Genomic DNA, 12,382 nt, shown 5'->3' on the forward strand with positions numbered 1-12,382 from the left:
TGCATGAGTGCTGCCGGCACTGGGGAGCTACAGTTCATTGAGGGAACCATGAATGCCAACATGTACTGTGACATACTGAAGCAGAGCATGATCCCCTCCCTTCGGAGACTGGGCTGCAGGGTAGTATTCCAGCATGATAACAACCCCAAACACACCTCCAAGATGACTACTGCCTTGCTAAAGAAGCTGAGGGTGAAGGTGATTGACTGGCCAAGCATGTCTCCAGACCTAAACCCTATTGAGCACCTGTGGGGCATCCTCAAACGGAAGGTGGAGGAGCACAAGGTCTCTAACATCCACCAGCTGATGTCATCATGAGGAGTGGAAGAGGACTCCAGTGGCAACCTGTGAAGCTCTGGTGAACTCCATGCCCAAGAGGGTTAAAGCAGTGCTGGAAAATAATGGTGACCACACAAACAATTGACACTTTGGGCCCAATTTGGACATTTTCACTTAGGGGTGTACTCTCTTTTGTTGCCAGCGTTTTAGACATTAATGGCTGCGTGTTGAATTATTTTGAGGGGACAGTAAATTTACACTGTTATACAAGCTGTGCACTCACTACTTTACATTGTAGAAAAGTGTCATTTCTTCAGTGTTGTCACATGAAAAGATATAATCAAATATTTTCAAAAATGTGAGGGGTGTACTCACTTTTGTGAGATACCGTGTGTGTGTGTGTGTGTGTGTGTGTGTGTGTGTGTGTATGTATATATATATATATATATATATATATATATATATAATGCAGAAGCCATTTCTGATATAGGCATGACACAAAGGTAGCAAAAAACAAAGAGGTTAAGATCTCTATGCTGTTAAGTAATGTGTTTTTAAAACGATAAAGCAATAAGTTTGGTATGCAATGGTCTTTGCACCAGCCCATGTTATGTAGCATGTTTCTAGTTTATATTCTATAACTGTATTGTAGGCCTCATTTGCTATGCAGCTAAAAGGAGAAGTGACTCAGATATTAAGGATGTCAAAAGGTGTTTACAATCGATGAGTGAGTCCACTTCTCATAGTGCTGGAAGAACAGAGCTCACTAAAACTACTGCACTTAGACATCAACAGAAAGAAATGCAAAGAACAGAAAAGAAATTGAGTATTTTTATCTTTATATTTAGTGGTATATTTTATCTTCATTTCATTTAATATTAAAAAAATTTTTTAGATCATGTTGTCATGTTAAAAGCTGTAAAAACCCTTTAATATATTATTCATGTTGAAACATTTACACAAGTAACAGTTATTTAGTCAGATTTTCATATTCAGATTTCAATATTTGTCATTTATATGTAGAACAGTGGATTTCTTAGGATTTTTCTCAATCTCTAGTTGTATTTTTAGCTACAGTTTTGTCTAATTAGAAATACTTAATGTCGTGATCTGTTTACTTTGGGATGTTTATATGTTGCCTAATCTGATGAACACCCATGAAGGGAATTGCCAGGTGCCCTTTTACACAGCCAATTAAAGGGTAAATTAATCTCAGTATTCTGATGTATTTAAGCCATGGCAAGTGTAATGAAGAAGCAAATACTGCGCAAGGTTTTGGTGCTAGTAGTCATTATTTTTGCTCATAAACACATTGTGTGCATTACATATCATACAACCGGATGCTGTATGAAAATTTAATATTGCTAATCATCTGTCTATGTGATTAATGATTAAAGAATTTTAATTTACAAAATTTGTTAACTCACTTCATTCAACATGTAGTTGAAATGCTTGTCTGTATTAAGTTCACCCCAAAAGGATGATTCTGTCACCATCATTTACTCACCATCATGTTGTTTCAATCCCGCTTGACTAATTTATTTCCATGGAACACAAAAGAAGATATTGAGCAAAATGACAGCCTAGGTCACAATTCACATTCATTACATTGTTCTTCCATACAATGAAAGTGACTGAGGCTAAAATTCTGCCTAACAACCCCTTTGAATTCCACAGAAGAAATTTTGTCATTTGGGTTTAAATCAACATTAAGGTGAGTAAAAGGTTAAAGAATTGTAATATTTGAATGAACTATCCCTTTAAGGCTGAAGTCCCTTAAGACTTGTATCTGTCAGGGCCATAGCTAATGGGGTGAAAGGTGGTAACGATTCTAGGGGCCCACTATTCCAGGGTGGTCCACAACAAATTTTAAACTATTTTTCATATGAAAGGGTCCAAGTGCAATATACAATCAGGAAGCCAAGAATCACTTGCCAAGGCCCTGAGGCCTATTTCAGTATATACACCCACCGACCACTTTATTAGGAACACGCACACCTACTTATTCATTCGATTATCTAATTAGCCATATGTGTGGCAGCAGTGCAATGCATAAAATCATTCAGATACAGGTCAGGGGCTTCAGTTAATGTTCACATCAACCATAAGAATGTAGAAACGATAAGGAAAAAATATTTTTGACCGTGGCATGATTGTGGGGCCAGAAGGGCTGAAACTTAAAAAGCTTTTTTATAGTGTTAACACTTCACAATAAGGTTCTATTCATTAACATTAGTTAAATACAATAGATAACACAAACTAACAAATTAATTAGAAATTAAATTCAACCACTTAAATTAAACACTGTTCACCCTAATGTTGTCATTGCAGGAAAAAACAAGTTGTCTTAATTAAACTTGACTTGAAGTGTCTTAAAAATCCATAGATTTGAGATTGTATGTGAACATATTGGGGCATGTAAATAGATGTTGTTAAGAATTCATAGATATTTTAGCTTTTTATAGTATTATTTATGCTGTTTTATTGCAAATTATGAAATGGACACTTCACTGGATTCCATTTGTTGATTTTCTTGGAATTGCAATTCAGTAAATTCATCTTCCTGTCATTCCACTTCAAATTAAAAAAGATAAAAGATCATTTTTTAGGGTGTGGAGGGCAGGGGATTGGTGGATGCTGATGATGGTGGGTGGGTGTCTCCCTCCTGCCCTCACTGCACACTAAGATAAGCTCACCACAAACACCCGAAATTGCAAAGCTGAAGGGTTGCATCACTGGCTGCTCCAATACCCAAAAACACATAATATGGCTGAGGAGAAAAGTCTGTAAGTGATCCATCTATTCATTCTCACTTTTTTTTCCATTTGTGTTTTTGTTGGATTTTATATCTTTTTGTTGTTTTCATATAGTGAAAAGAGCTTAAAGGAATACAGAGGAGCTGAAACCAAGAAGAAAGCAAAGAAAAACAAAGGCCAACCATGGGCTAAAGAGGGGCTGAGGGACACTTTTGAAATGGTAACGAATACTGTACATTTTGTTGTCCAATTATTTTATACAGTATATATATGCAATATTATGTCAGAAAAATATTAGCTACATACAATTACAACAATCCGTTTCATATCAGTTGAGCGTGCCTGTCTTCTGATCCCCCTGGTTCCTAGCTGGACTCACTTTCAGAGGAGAAGCAACAAGAGATACAGAAAGCCCTGCACCTCTTTTCTCTGGGCCAGGGACCTCCAAAGAACCTCCAGGAGGCTCATAGATACACATACCGCTTTTGGGATACCCAGCCAGTCCCTAAAATAGGTACAGTATACCACATATAGCATTACCAGAAACAAAGCAAACTGTGAGTATTGATTCAGAGAGTTCAGATCTTGACTTAAAAGTCCCATGAAATCAAAATTAAGGTTTAGGTACTTTTAACCCATGTCTAGTAGATTTCAGGTCATCTATATGATAGTGTATTTCTAAACATTGACAAAAATCACTTTCAGCAGTACTACATCTTGCCCCAGTCCAGGGATAAAAGGTTGGGGTTCCCTTCTCTCATCCAAACTCTTAAAAATCAATCAACTTCAGACAAACAAAGAATAATTTTATTAAAGAAACAGAAAATGGAAATCCCAAAAGGCTTCAGGAGGGGGAAAAGTCAAAACAACCAACAAAAGTTAAATACTAGCAGAGAGTAAAAGCTAACTTAACTACTAAAAAAAAAATGCAAATAAACATCATTTTATCCTAGCTCTCACTAGATAAAAACAGGAGAAATAGACAAAAGATTCAACAAAATGGCACCCACCTCCCTACTAATTCCCTACATTAATTTACGATTTACAATATTTACAAAAAGAATAAGGAACTGTTTATCAATTTAAGTGATTGAGATCCCCCTCAATCCACAAGAAAAATGGTTACTTACAACAATGACCTACAACTACAAGTGTTATCAGCTAAAACAATATGCAGCAACAACTATCTGGAACAAGGGAAGGGAAGCTCCCTTGCAGTGAGATCGGCAGGGCTTTATCCTATTAACAATTGGGGGCTCGTCCGGGATTTATCCTGCTTCCCTCTCCCCACCAACCAATCCCAGCAAAGGACTGATTCTTACAGACACCTGGTGTTGATTAGCCTTCAAGAGGGAGAGAGAAAGCAGGAACAAAGCAGGAACAAAAACCAAGAACTCCACAATTGCAACAAGAACTATTGTCATACATCTATTGGTCTCTCTTCCGGGTAAAAAGACCCAGTAAAATTCTTGATGTCACAACGTTGCTGAGACAGTTTGTCCAGTCAAATGCTTTTTAGAACAATAACACACTCTCTCCTTTCATCTGTATAGTGTGCCTGGCTGTCTGTGTCCTGCTAACCTCCACTGATGACGCCTTTACAGGGCACTTCGAATGTAGCAAAATTCATGCTTTAGAGCAGAGGATTTTAAAGCCTTAAACAGTAAGCCCTCCCACTAACAAATATTACAAGACTGCTTATTAAAAATACATGCTTGCCATAATGACAATGGAATTACATAGCATATGTTTGTGATAAACTCGCATCACATGAGCAAGTGCCCGTCTCCATGTGAAACTGCACTTGTCACAAACACATGAAGACACATCGACCCAATATCATTTTAAACTCGTAACAATGGACACGTCGTGACGGCTGAACAGAGACAGAGCTGTATTGTTTGGCTATGTAATAGATTCGCGAAAGCACAGGACACGTTTTGAGCTTGCACACGCAATCTATGAGTGTGAGAAGCGAGATTTAATAGAACAGCATACATTTGAAAGTGCGCGTTCAGAGAGATTCGCGCTCTCGCATGATATGCATTCCTTCACAACATTTCATACTATTATAATGCCATAAAGCGACAGTCTATTAAGCTGGACTATGGTCCATTAAGCTATTAATTTTCAATATTTACATATTTATTGTATTTATGTATCTTTGGATTTTACTTGGTAAATTTATTGACAATCTCCGCATTCAGATTCAGTTCAGTTCAGATGGCTCAGGGCTTTCTTTATAAACAGCATTCAATCTTTTTAAGATGAGAAAGTGACATCGCAAGGAGCCATAGAATCGGAGAGGCCCAGTATTCGAGAGGAGCCATACTCTCTTCCAAAGGGATTCATCTGGGACAAACTCGACCTGGACAACCAGGAGCAGGTGAGTGGGACAACGTATCAAAGAGAGTACATAGTCAACATTTACTCACCCTCATGTTGTGCCAAACACCCCGTATGACCTTCTTTCTTAAGTGCAACACAAAAGGAGATGTTAGACATAATGTTCAGTCTCAGTCACCATTCACTTGTATTGTTTGGAAAAAAGATACAATGAAAGTGAATGGTGACTGAGGCTGTCATTCTACACCTCCTTTTGTGTTGCAAGGAAGACAGAAATTCAAACGGGTTTGGAAAAACATGAGGGTAATTAGATGATGAGGAATTCTCCATTTATGTTTTTTTTAATAACAGCTCTCTCAAACTGACCATTCAAGGAAGGTTTATATATTAAAAGACTGTCTTGTCTTTATCTTCAATCCTCTAACTTCCTCCTTATCTGTCTCTTCTGTGTATTTGTAGCTGAGGGAACTGTGTGAATTTCTAAACAAAAATTATACAGAGGAAGATGACAACACACTTCGCTTGCACTACTCTCCACAGTTCTTGCTCTGGTGTGTATAGTATCCATAAGAAAATACTGTGCAGCTCTATATTATTACAGTGACAGCCAATTATGGCACAATCAACCATAAATGTGACCCCTATCATTCCTCTTTATCTTTCATACACTAAATGCAGGGCTCTGTGCCCCCCTGGTTGGCAATCACAATGGCATTGTGGAGTCCGGGTAAATGCCAGTCAAAAGCTAGTTGGATTCATAAGTGCCATTCCTGCAACAATTAAAATATTTGACACGTAAGAGCAAACATTTTTCTCAATTGGTTATTATGATTTAAATACATTTTTGGATGATGCAAATAACAAATTTGTGTTCTCACAGAGAGATAAAGATGATGGAGGTGAACTTCCTGTGTGTGCACAAAAAACTACGCTTTAAGAGAATGGCACCAGTCCTGATCAAAGAGATCACCAGATGCGTCCACCAACAGGGTGTATTTCAAGCAGTCTACAGTGCCAGTACAGTCTTACCAAAACCCATCGCTAGCTGTAGGTATGATGGCACATATGGTATTCTTTCTCATTCTGCCAAACACCCACATCATTCTGTCCATCCATCCATCCATCCATCCATCCATCCATCCATCCATCCATCCATCCATCCATCCATCCATCCATCCTGTACCTCTCTACTGACGCACCTAATCCTAATCCAACTTTTAATGCTGCATAGACCTTAAAATATTTAAAGTCCTTTAAAGGCCTTTACTTTTTAAGCTTCTTTAAACTCAGCCTAAACTAAGTCTTTTGTCTTGACAAGCTTTCCTTTTCTATTGCTTTATTCAAACTAAATTACATCTGTCTCTCTATGGTTGTTTTAAGGTACTGGCACAGATCTCTGAACCCACGCAAGTTGATTGAGCTGAATTTCTCCTCGCTCGCTCCTAACATGACCTTCCAACGGGCCCTCAAGCTAAACAAGCTTCCTCAGATCAGAACGCCCTCCCATGGGCCAAATGTGGCATGACTCATTCTGATAACGAGCTCCTAGGACTTTTTTTTTTACTTCTCCTAATGTCATCTCTTTTCTATTTGCTATATAACAACAGACAACAAAAATCGTAGGCCTTCGCCCCATGACTGTGGAGGATGTGCCCGTGGTTTGCTATCTTTTGAGAGAACATTTACAGACTTTTCATCTCTCTCCTGTTCTGACCCAGGAGGATGTCCAACACTGGCTTTTGCCACAAGATGGTGTAATAAACACATATGTGGTGGAGGTCAGTATGATGACATAACTCAATCCAGCAAACCAAACTGATGGACAAGAAGTAAACCCCTTCCCATATGTATGTCTGAATCTGATTGGACCACTTTCACCAAATGTTAATGCAACTATAACTACAGTGGCCCACAAAGTAATCGCACACATTTAGACACTTACTTCACTCATAACAATGAAAGAATTTCTTTCTTTTCTTTCATAAATTCATAGTATTCCCACCTCTTCAGACACTACTACACCACTGATTCATACATTTCCAACTGTGACATTGTGACATGTGGTCCACTGTACATGGCATAGACATTTTCTAAAAGTGAATGAAACAGGTAGTGTAGATGGGCTGCTTACACTTTGCTAGAGAGGACACATCTGTATTATACAGATTCCATATTTTCCATTAACGCTTTCCATGTGTTTTAGCAGAGAATGGATAGTACTGTTACTGACATGGTGAGTTTCTACACACTTTCTTCTACGGTTCTGAACCACCCTGTGCATAAGAGCCTGAAGGCAGCCTGTGCTCTCTACTGCATAAGCACGGCCACCCCACTGCTGCAGTTAATGGACGACATCCTTATCATCTGTAAAGCAGTAAGTCAAAGGACATTGTGTATCGTCACAATACTGCTGACTGTAGCACTACAATGATGAACTGCCTCATTTGCAGTGTTGGATAGTAAGGGACTACATGTAATATGGATAACATAATCAGATTATAAAAGTCAAGTAATTGTGATTAGACTGCATTACAGTTTAAATATATACATAATCAGATTACAGTTACTTTTTATGGATTACATGATTACATATTTATTACATTATCATATTGATTACCTGTCACTTGAAGTTATGTTTGTTTATTTAAAAGCATGTTATCTTACCAAAACCCAACAACAACAACAAGAAATGTATATGTTTTTATAAAAAATGTATATAAAATGTATTAATATTTTGATAACCATTCTATATATCATCTATAGCCTTGTATCCTATTATGTCACTAGAAAGGTCTCATTCATATGAATGTACTGTATCAAGATGCAATACACAGTTTATATATATATATATAATGAATCATTGTCTTCCATCATGGGAAAAATATCAGATCATCACCTTTGTTTTAATCGGTGAGTGTATATAATAAATAACGTTTAATTAAAGGAGTAAATTAGTACAAAACAAACACAACACAATGGTTAGTTTTTCCTTAAACCACGAAGGCTCTCTGTGTTGTTAACAAAGATTATTCTATACAAGTCCATGTGACACCAAATAAATAAGAGTTAGATCAAAAATAATCCATAATTATTTATCAGATTTTTTAGGTTAGATTACCTAAAAAGTGTCATCTAAAATATTATGTTTCTAATTACAATTTTTATGAAATGTGCAATCGGAACCAGGTTACATTTCAAAGGCGATCTAACCAAAATTGCTCGCATGACATCTACTTCTCATCTGTCACATCTTTATTACCCTGACTTTATTGAGCCTTCTTTTAGATGTGTTTATTTGTCTCTTGAATCCTCTTACTCGCTGTCTCTCTTTTTCTCTCAATCTGTTCAGACAGGGTTTGATGTGTTCACTACACTGGATGTAATGGATTATAAAGCATTTTTGGAGCCACTTAAGTTCAGATGGATGCAAGCAATATTACCTCTACAACTGGAGATGCCCTGACATAGCATCAGACAAGGTGATCAAACATTGTTTAAACATACAGGTTTTGATGGCAGAATGGAAAAAAGGCAAATTAAATGGTTAAAAACTGATGTTATTCCATATTTCAGGTGGGCATTGTGCTGAAGTAATGCCCTTTTTGTGCCACATGAATACACAAGTGTTCAGAGGAGAATCTCATCTAATAATAAATAAAACTTTATTGACAATTATGGAATCTGTCTGCACATTGGTTTATTTTTTTATTTTTATAGATATATTGACTCCGTTAATTAACGAGCCATTGCTGGGAGCTTCACCTGGCGAAGAAACAGGTGACAAAGCAGATGTCATTAAATGTCAACAGTTCTACTCATTCAAAACAAATATCATTTTATCTTTGCATTTGTGACTTTTTGTGATTCAAACACATTCATAACACTAATGGGGTATTAGTATACTTACATTTTAATTGCCCCAGTATTTTGAGTACACTTTTGAAGTCAGGACATGTATTTTTGTGTAATCTATAACCAGTCAAGTAAAACAAACAAGAAGAGATTTTTCAGAAGGGTAGATGGTGTTAGTACAAAGTTAATAGTAATGAAGTAGTTCCTGGAGTGTCAAGTGTGATACATGACCCTGATACAATGTAGCATGTTACTTTTTAGGGCTTTTAAGGACAACATTTTTTCGAATTGCAACTGGTATTACACCGAAAACACAAATTAGTTGACTTTACTCAATTGATTGAGTAAACCTGTTCCCTCAGTTAAGTGAGTAATGGCATCTTCAAAACTTGTGTAATTAACTTAACTTGGTGTTTATATAGAATTAACTTAACTATTTAAGTTAAGGTAACTAGATGCAAGAAGACTAAACTCAACTCAAAGAATTGCAATTTATTATTGTTCTGCTTAATAATAATTAAATGGACTCAAATTTAGATTATACAATAACAGATCAAATAAAACTGGATCTAGGTGAATCATAAAATAAACTTAATTCAACACAGAAATGCATATATGCATGTACTTCAGTTGCACATGCACAAGGAGATCTGAGATTAACAGGGTCCAACTTGACTGAAGGTGACACAGATCACCCTAATAGTGAAATCACACGAAACAACTACAGCTCTGGAAAAACCACTGCAAAATTATCAGTTTATCTGGATTTACTATTTATAGGTATGTGTTTGAGTAAATTAAACATATTCGTTTTATTCTTTAAAGTGCTGACAACATTTCTCACAAATTCTCATTTAGAGCATTTATTTGCAGAAAATTACAACTGGCCCAAAAATAATTAAAAAGATGTAGTATTTTCAGACCTCGAATAATGCAAAGAAACAACACAATACTAATTTTAAACAACACAATACTAATTTTTTAACTTAGGAAGAGTTCAGAAATCAATATTTGGTGGAATATACCTGATTTTCAATCACAGCTTTCATGCGTCTTGGCATGCTCTTTACCAGTCTTTCACATTGCTGTTGGGTGAATTTATGCCACTTCTGGCACAAAAATTCAAGCAGCTCAGCTTTGTTTGATGGCTTGTGATCATCCATCTTCCTCTTGGTCATATTCCAGAGGTTTTCAATGGGGTTCAGGTCTAGAGATTGGGCTGGCCATGACAGGGTCTTGATCTGATGCTCCTCCAGCCAACCGTTGATTGACTTGGCTGTGTGGCATGGAGCATTTCACTGCTGGCAGGGATGGATTACCGACCGTCTGTCTACCAGGGGGCCCATGACTGCCCTGCGGGGCCCAGGGCTTTAAGGTTGCATGATCTAGCTTGGTGATCCCCTGCGCGAAAATCCTTTTGGGCATGAACAACGAACACCACAAGCTCAACAACTTTTGGGTGGAGGGGGGCCCTTGGAGATATTTGGCCCAGGGCATTTGCAAGTCATAATCCGTACCTACCTGCTGGAAAACCCAATCCAGAGAGTTGGGGAACATTGTCAGAGCAGAAGGAAGTAAATATTCTTCATGGATAAGCTTGTAAGTGGCTTGATTCATGTGTCCTTCACAAAGATGAATCTGCCCGATTCTAGCCTTGCGGAAGCACCCCCAGATCATCTTTCAGACGTTGTGTTGAGCGATCATGGGCACTTTCAGCTTCACTCCCTTCAATATGCTCATTCCCGGTGACAATCAAACTTGCGGCTCTCCAGGTGCTCTCGATATTTCATCATCAGTCACTCATCTCAGCGCTATTCTGTGAGGATTCCAATTTAAATCAGATTAATGTTGGTCACAATACCACTAATCACAGCAGTTACATTTGAACCATTACGGCACCGGGTCTTCATGCATTTCCTTAATATAGCGATTTGTGTTACAGCACAACGCCAAAGACAGTAGACAAATCATAGATATTAATGATTTCTCACTATAAGTTTTAGAACTTGTAATGAATATATGTTTCTTATTTTTGACTGTATCTCTGCTGTGTGTGATGCTCTCATGGTTTTTACTGGTTGCCAGTGTTCCACAATGACCTTTTGATATAGACAACAGAACTATTCAAAACTGTTTCAAAATAAATAAATGTTAGCAATTCAGAATTAATGTAATTTGAATGCAATTTTGGTAACTTTATAAAAAGATTCCATTCGTTACCAATAGTTAATGCATTAGGTATCATGAACAAACAATGAACAATATATATATGATCGTTGCACCACTAATTTTTTCATGTTAACATGACAGTGGAGATAGTTCTTGGCTGCTTGTTGTCCACAATTTGTGTTACTGTGAAGTGCCATAAAAAAAAGGTAAGTCTAGCCTACAAATTATATTTGAATGCGTTTTCATTGTATATGTAGACTTCACTGTTATTCTTAACTCCAAGTGTACTGTAATTGTAATCTAATTAATCAAAATACAAATTTCCCAAACTGCTCTTTTAACCTTTCTCTAATCTATCCAATCTTTATAGCGACCATCCCACATTTTTTATCGTACTGCTGTATTAGTAATACGTCCCAACAATCGCTGGGAAAGCCAAATAATCTTCCCCTCGCTCAATGCTATTCGTGAACTAGATGTCTGGATTATTCTGCGTTTCACAGTCCAGACATTTAAGAAGATAGATTACACACGAGCATTATTTGCGTCATGGAATTACGATTCGATCGACTGCACAACGTGCGGTTATGTTCAGTGCAATAATCCCATGACAACACCAGGTGGCGCCATAACAGTGATACCTGGCAAAGATTGAACACAACTAATAAATACTTCAACAGTAATTGGCGTAATAACATACAAAATAAAACATACAGAGCAATTATTCATATTGTTCAGTGTATTCTCTAGGTAACTTTAAAAATACTTTAGCTCTCTTGTAGAAACCAAATCATTTTGGTGTCTCTTTTATTGAATACATTTTTGTAACAAGATAAATGTCACACATTACTATATATTTTCTTACGGTTATTCCTTAGGGAATTAACTTCATTCAAACTGTGTGATATATAGTCATAAGTATTCAAATGTACAGTGTTCTGCACGGCGCACTGGCCAACACGGAACAGACAGATACTGCA

At 37.1% G+C, this 12,382-nt stretch overlaps 1 protein-coding gene across 4 annotated transcripts; it reads left to right on the forward strand.

The window, feature by feature from the left end:
• Nucleotides 1–2,687: 2,687 nt before the first annotated feature.
• On the forward strand, nt 2,688–9,052 carry LOC127627093 (glycylpeptide N-tetradecanoyltransferase 1-like). 4 transcript variants are annotated; one of them, XR_007968519.1, is made up of 11 exons: nt 2,688–3,065; nt 3,150–3,255; nt 3,405–3,549; nt 5,303–5,421; nt 5,841–5,932; nt 6,060–6,176; nt 6,262–6,432; nt 6,762–7,228; nt 7,588–7,755; nt 8,731–8,860; nt 8,955–9,052. XR_007968519.1 is itself a non-coding variant. In XM_052103335.1 (8 exons), the coding sequence occupies exons 1-8, from the start codon at nt 3,046–3,048 to the stop codon at nt 6,904–6,906; spliced, it is 915 nt and encodes a 304-aa protein (XP_051959295.1). In that variant the 5' UTR covers nt 2,688–3,045; the 3' UTR covers nt 6,907–7,898. The 4 variants fall into 4 exon arrangements, 2 of the variants coding, with proteins under 2 accessions (XP_051959295.1, XP_051959297.1); XR_007968518.1 differs by having other exon boundaries at nt 6,762–7,755; XM_052103335.1 differs by lacking the exons at nt 8,731–8,860; nt 8,955–9,052 and having other exon boundaries at nt 6,762–7,898.
• Nucleotides 9,053–12,382: the final 3,330 nt, after the last annotated feature.

This window comes from Xyrauchen texanus, chromosome 33, assembly GCF_025860055.1.
Source record: "Xyrauchen texanus isolate HMW12.3.18 chromosome 33, RBS_HiC_50CHRs, whole genome shotgun sequence".
NCBI classification, from domain to species: Eukaryota; Metazoa; Chordata; class Actinopteri; order Cypriniformes; family Catostomidae; genus Xyrauchen; species Xyrauchen texanus.

Bases quoted from the DNA above. Each gene is read 5' to 3' on its own strand.
- LOC127627093 (XM_052103335.1), top strand. From the start codon at position 3,046: ATGGCTGAGGAGAAAAGTCT. The intron at 5,422-5,840 runs GTGAGTGGGACA...GTGTATTTGTAG, and splicing joins ACCTGGACAACCAGGAGCAG to CTGAGGGAACTGTGTGAATT. The intron at 6,177-6,261 runs GTAAGAGCAAAC...GTGTTCTCACAG, and splicing joins ACAATTAAAATATTTGACAC to AGAGATAAAGATGATGGAGG.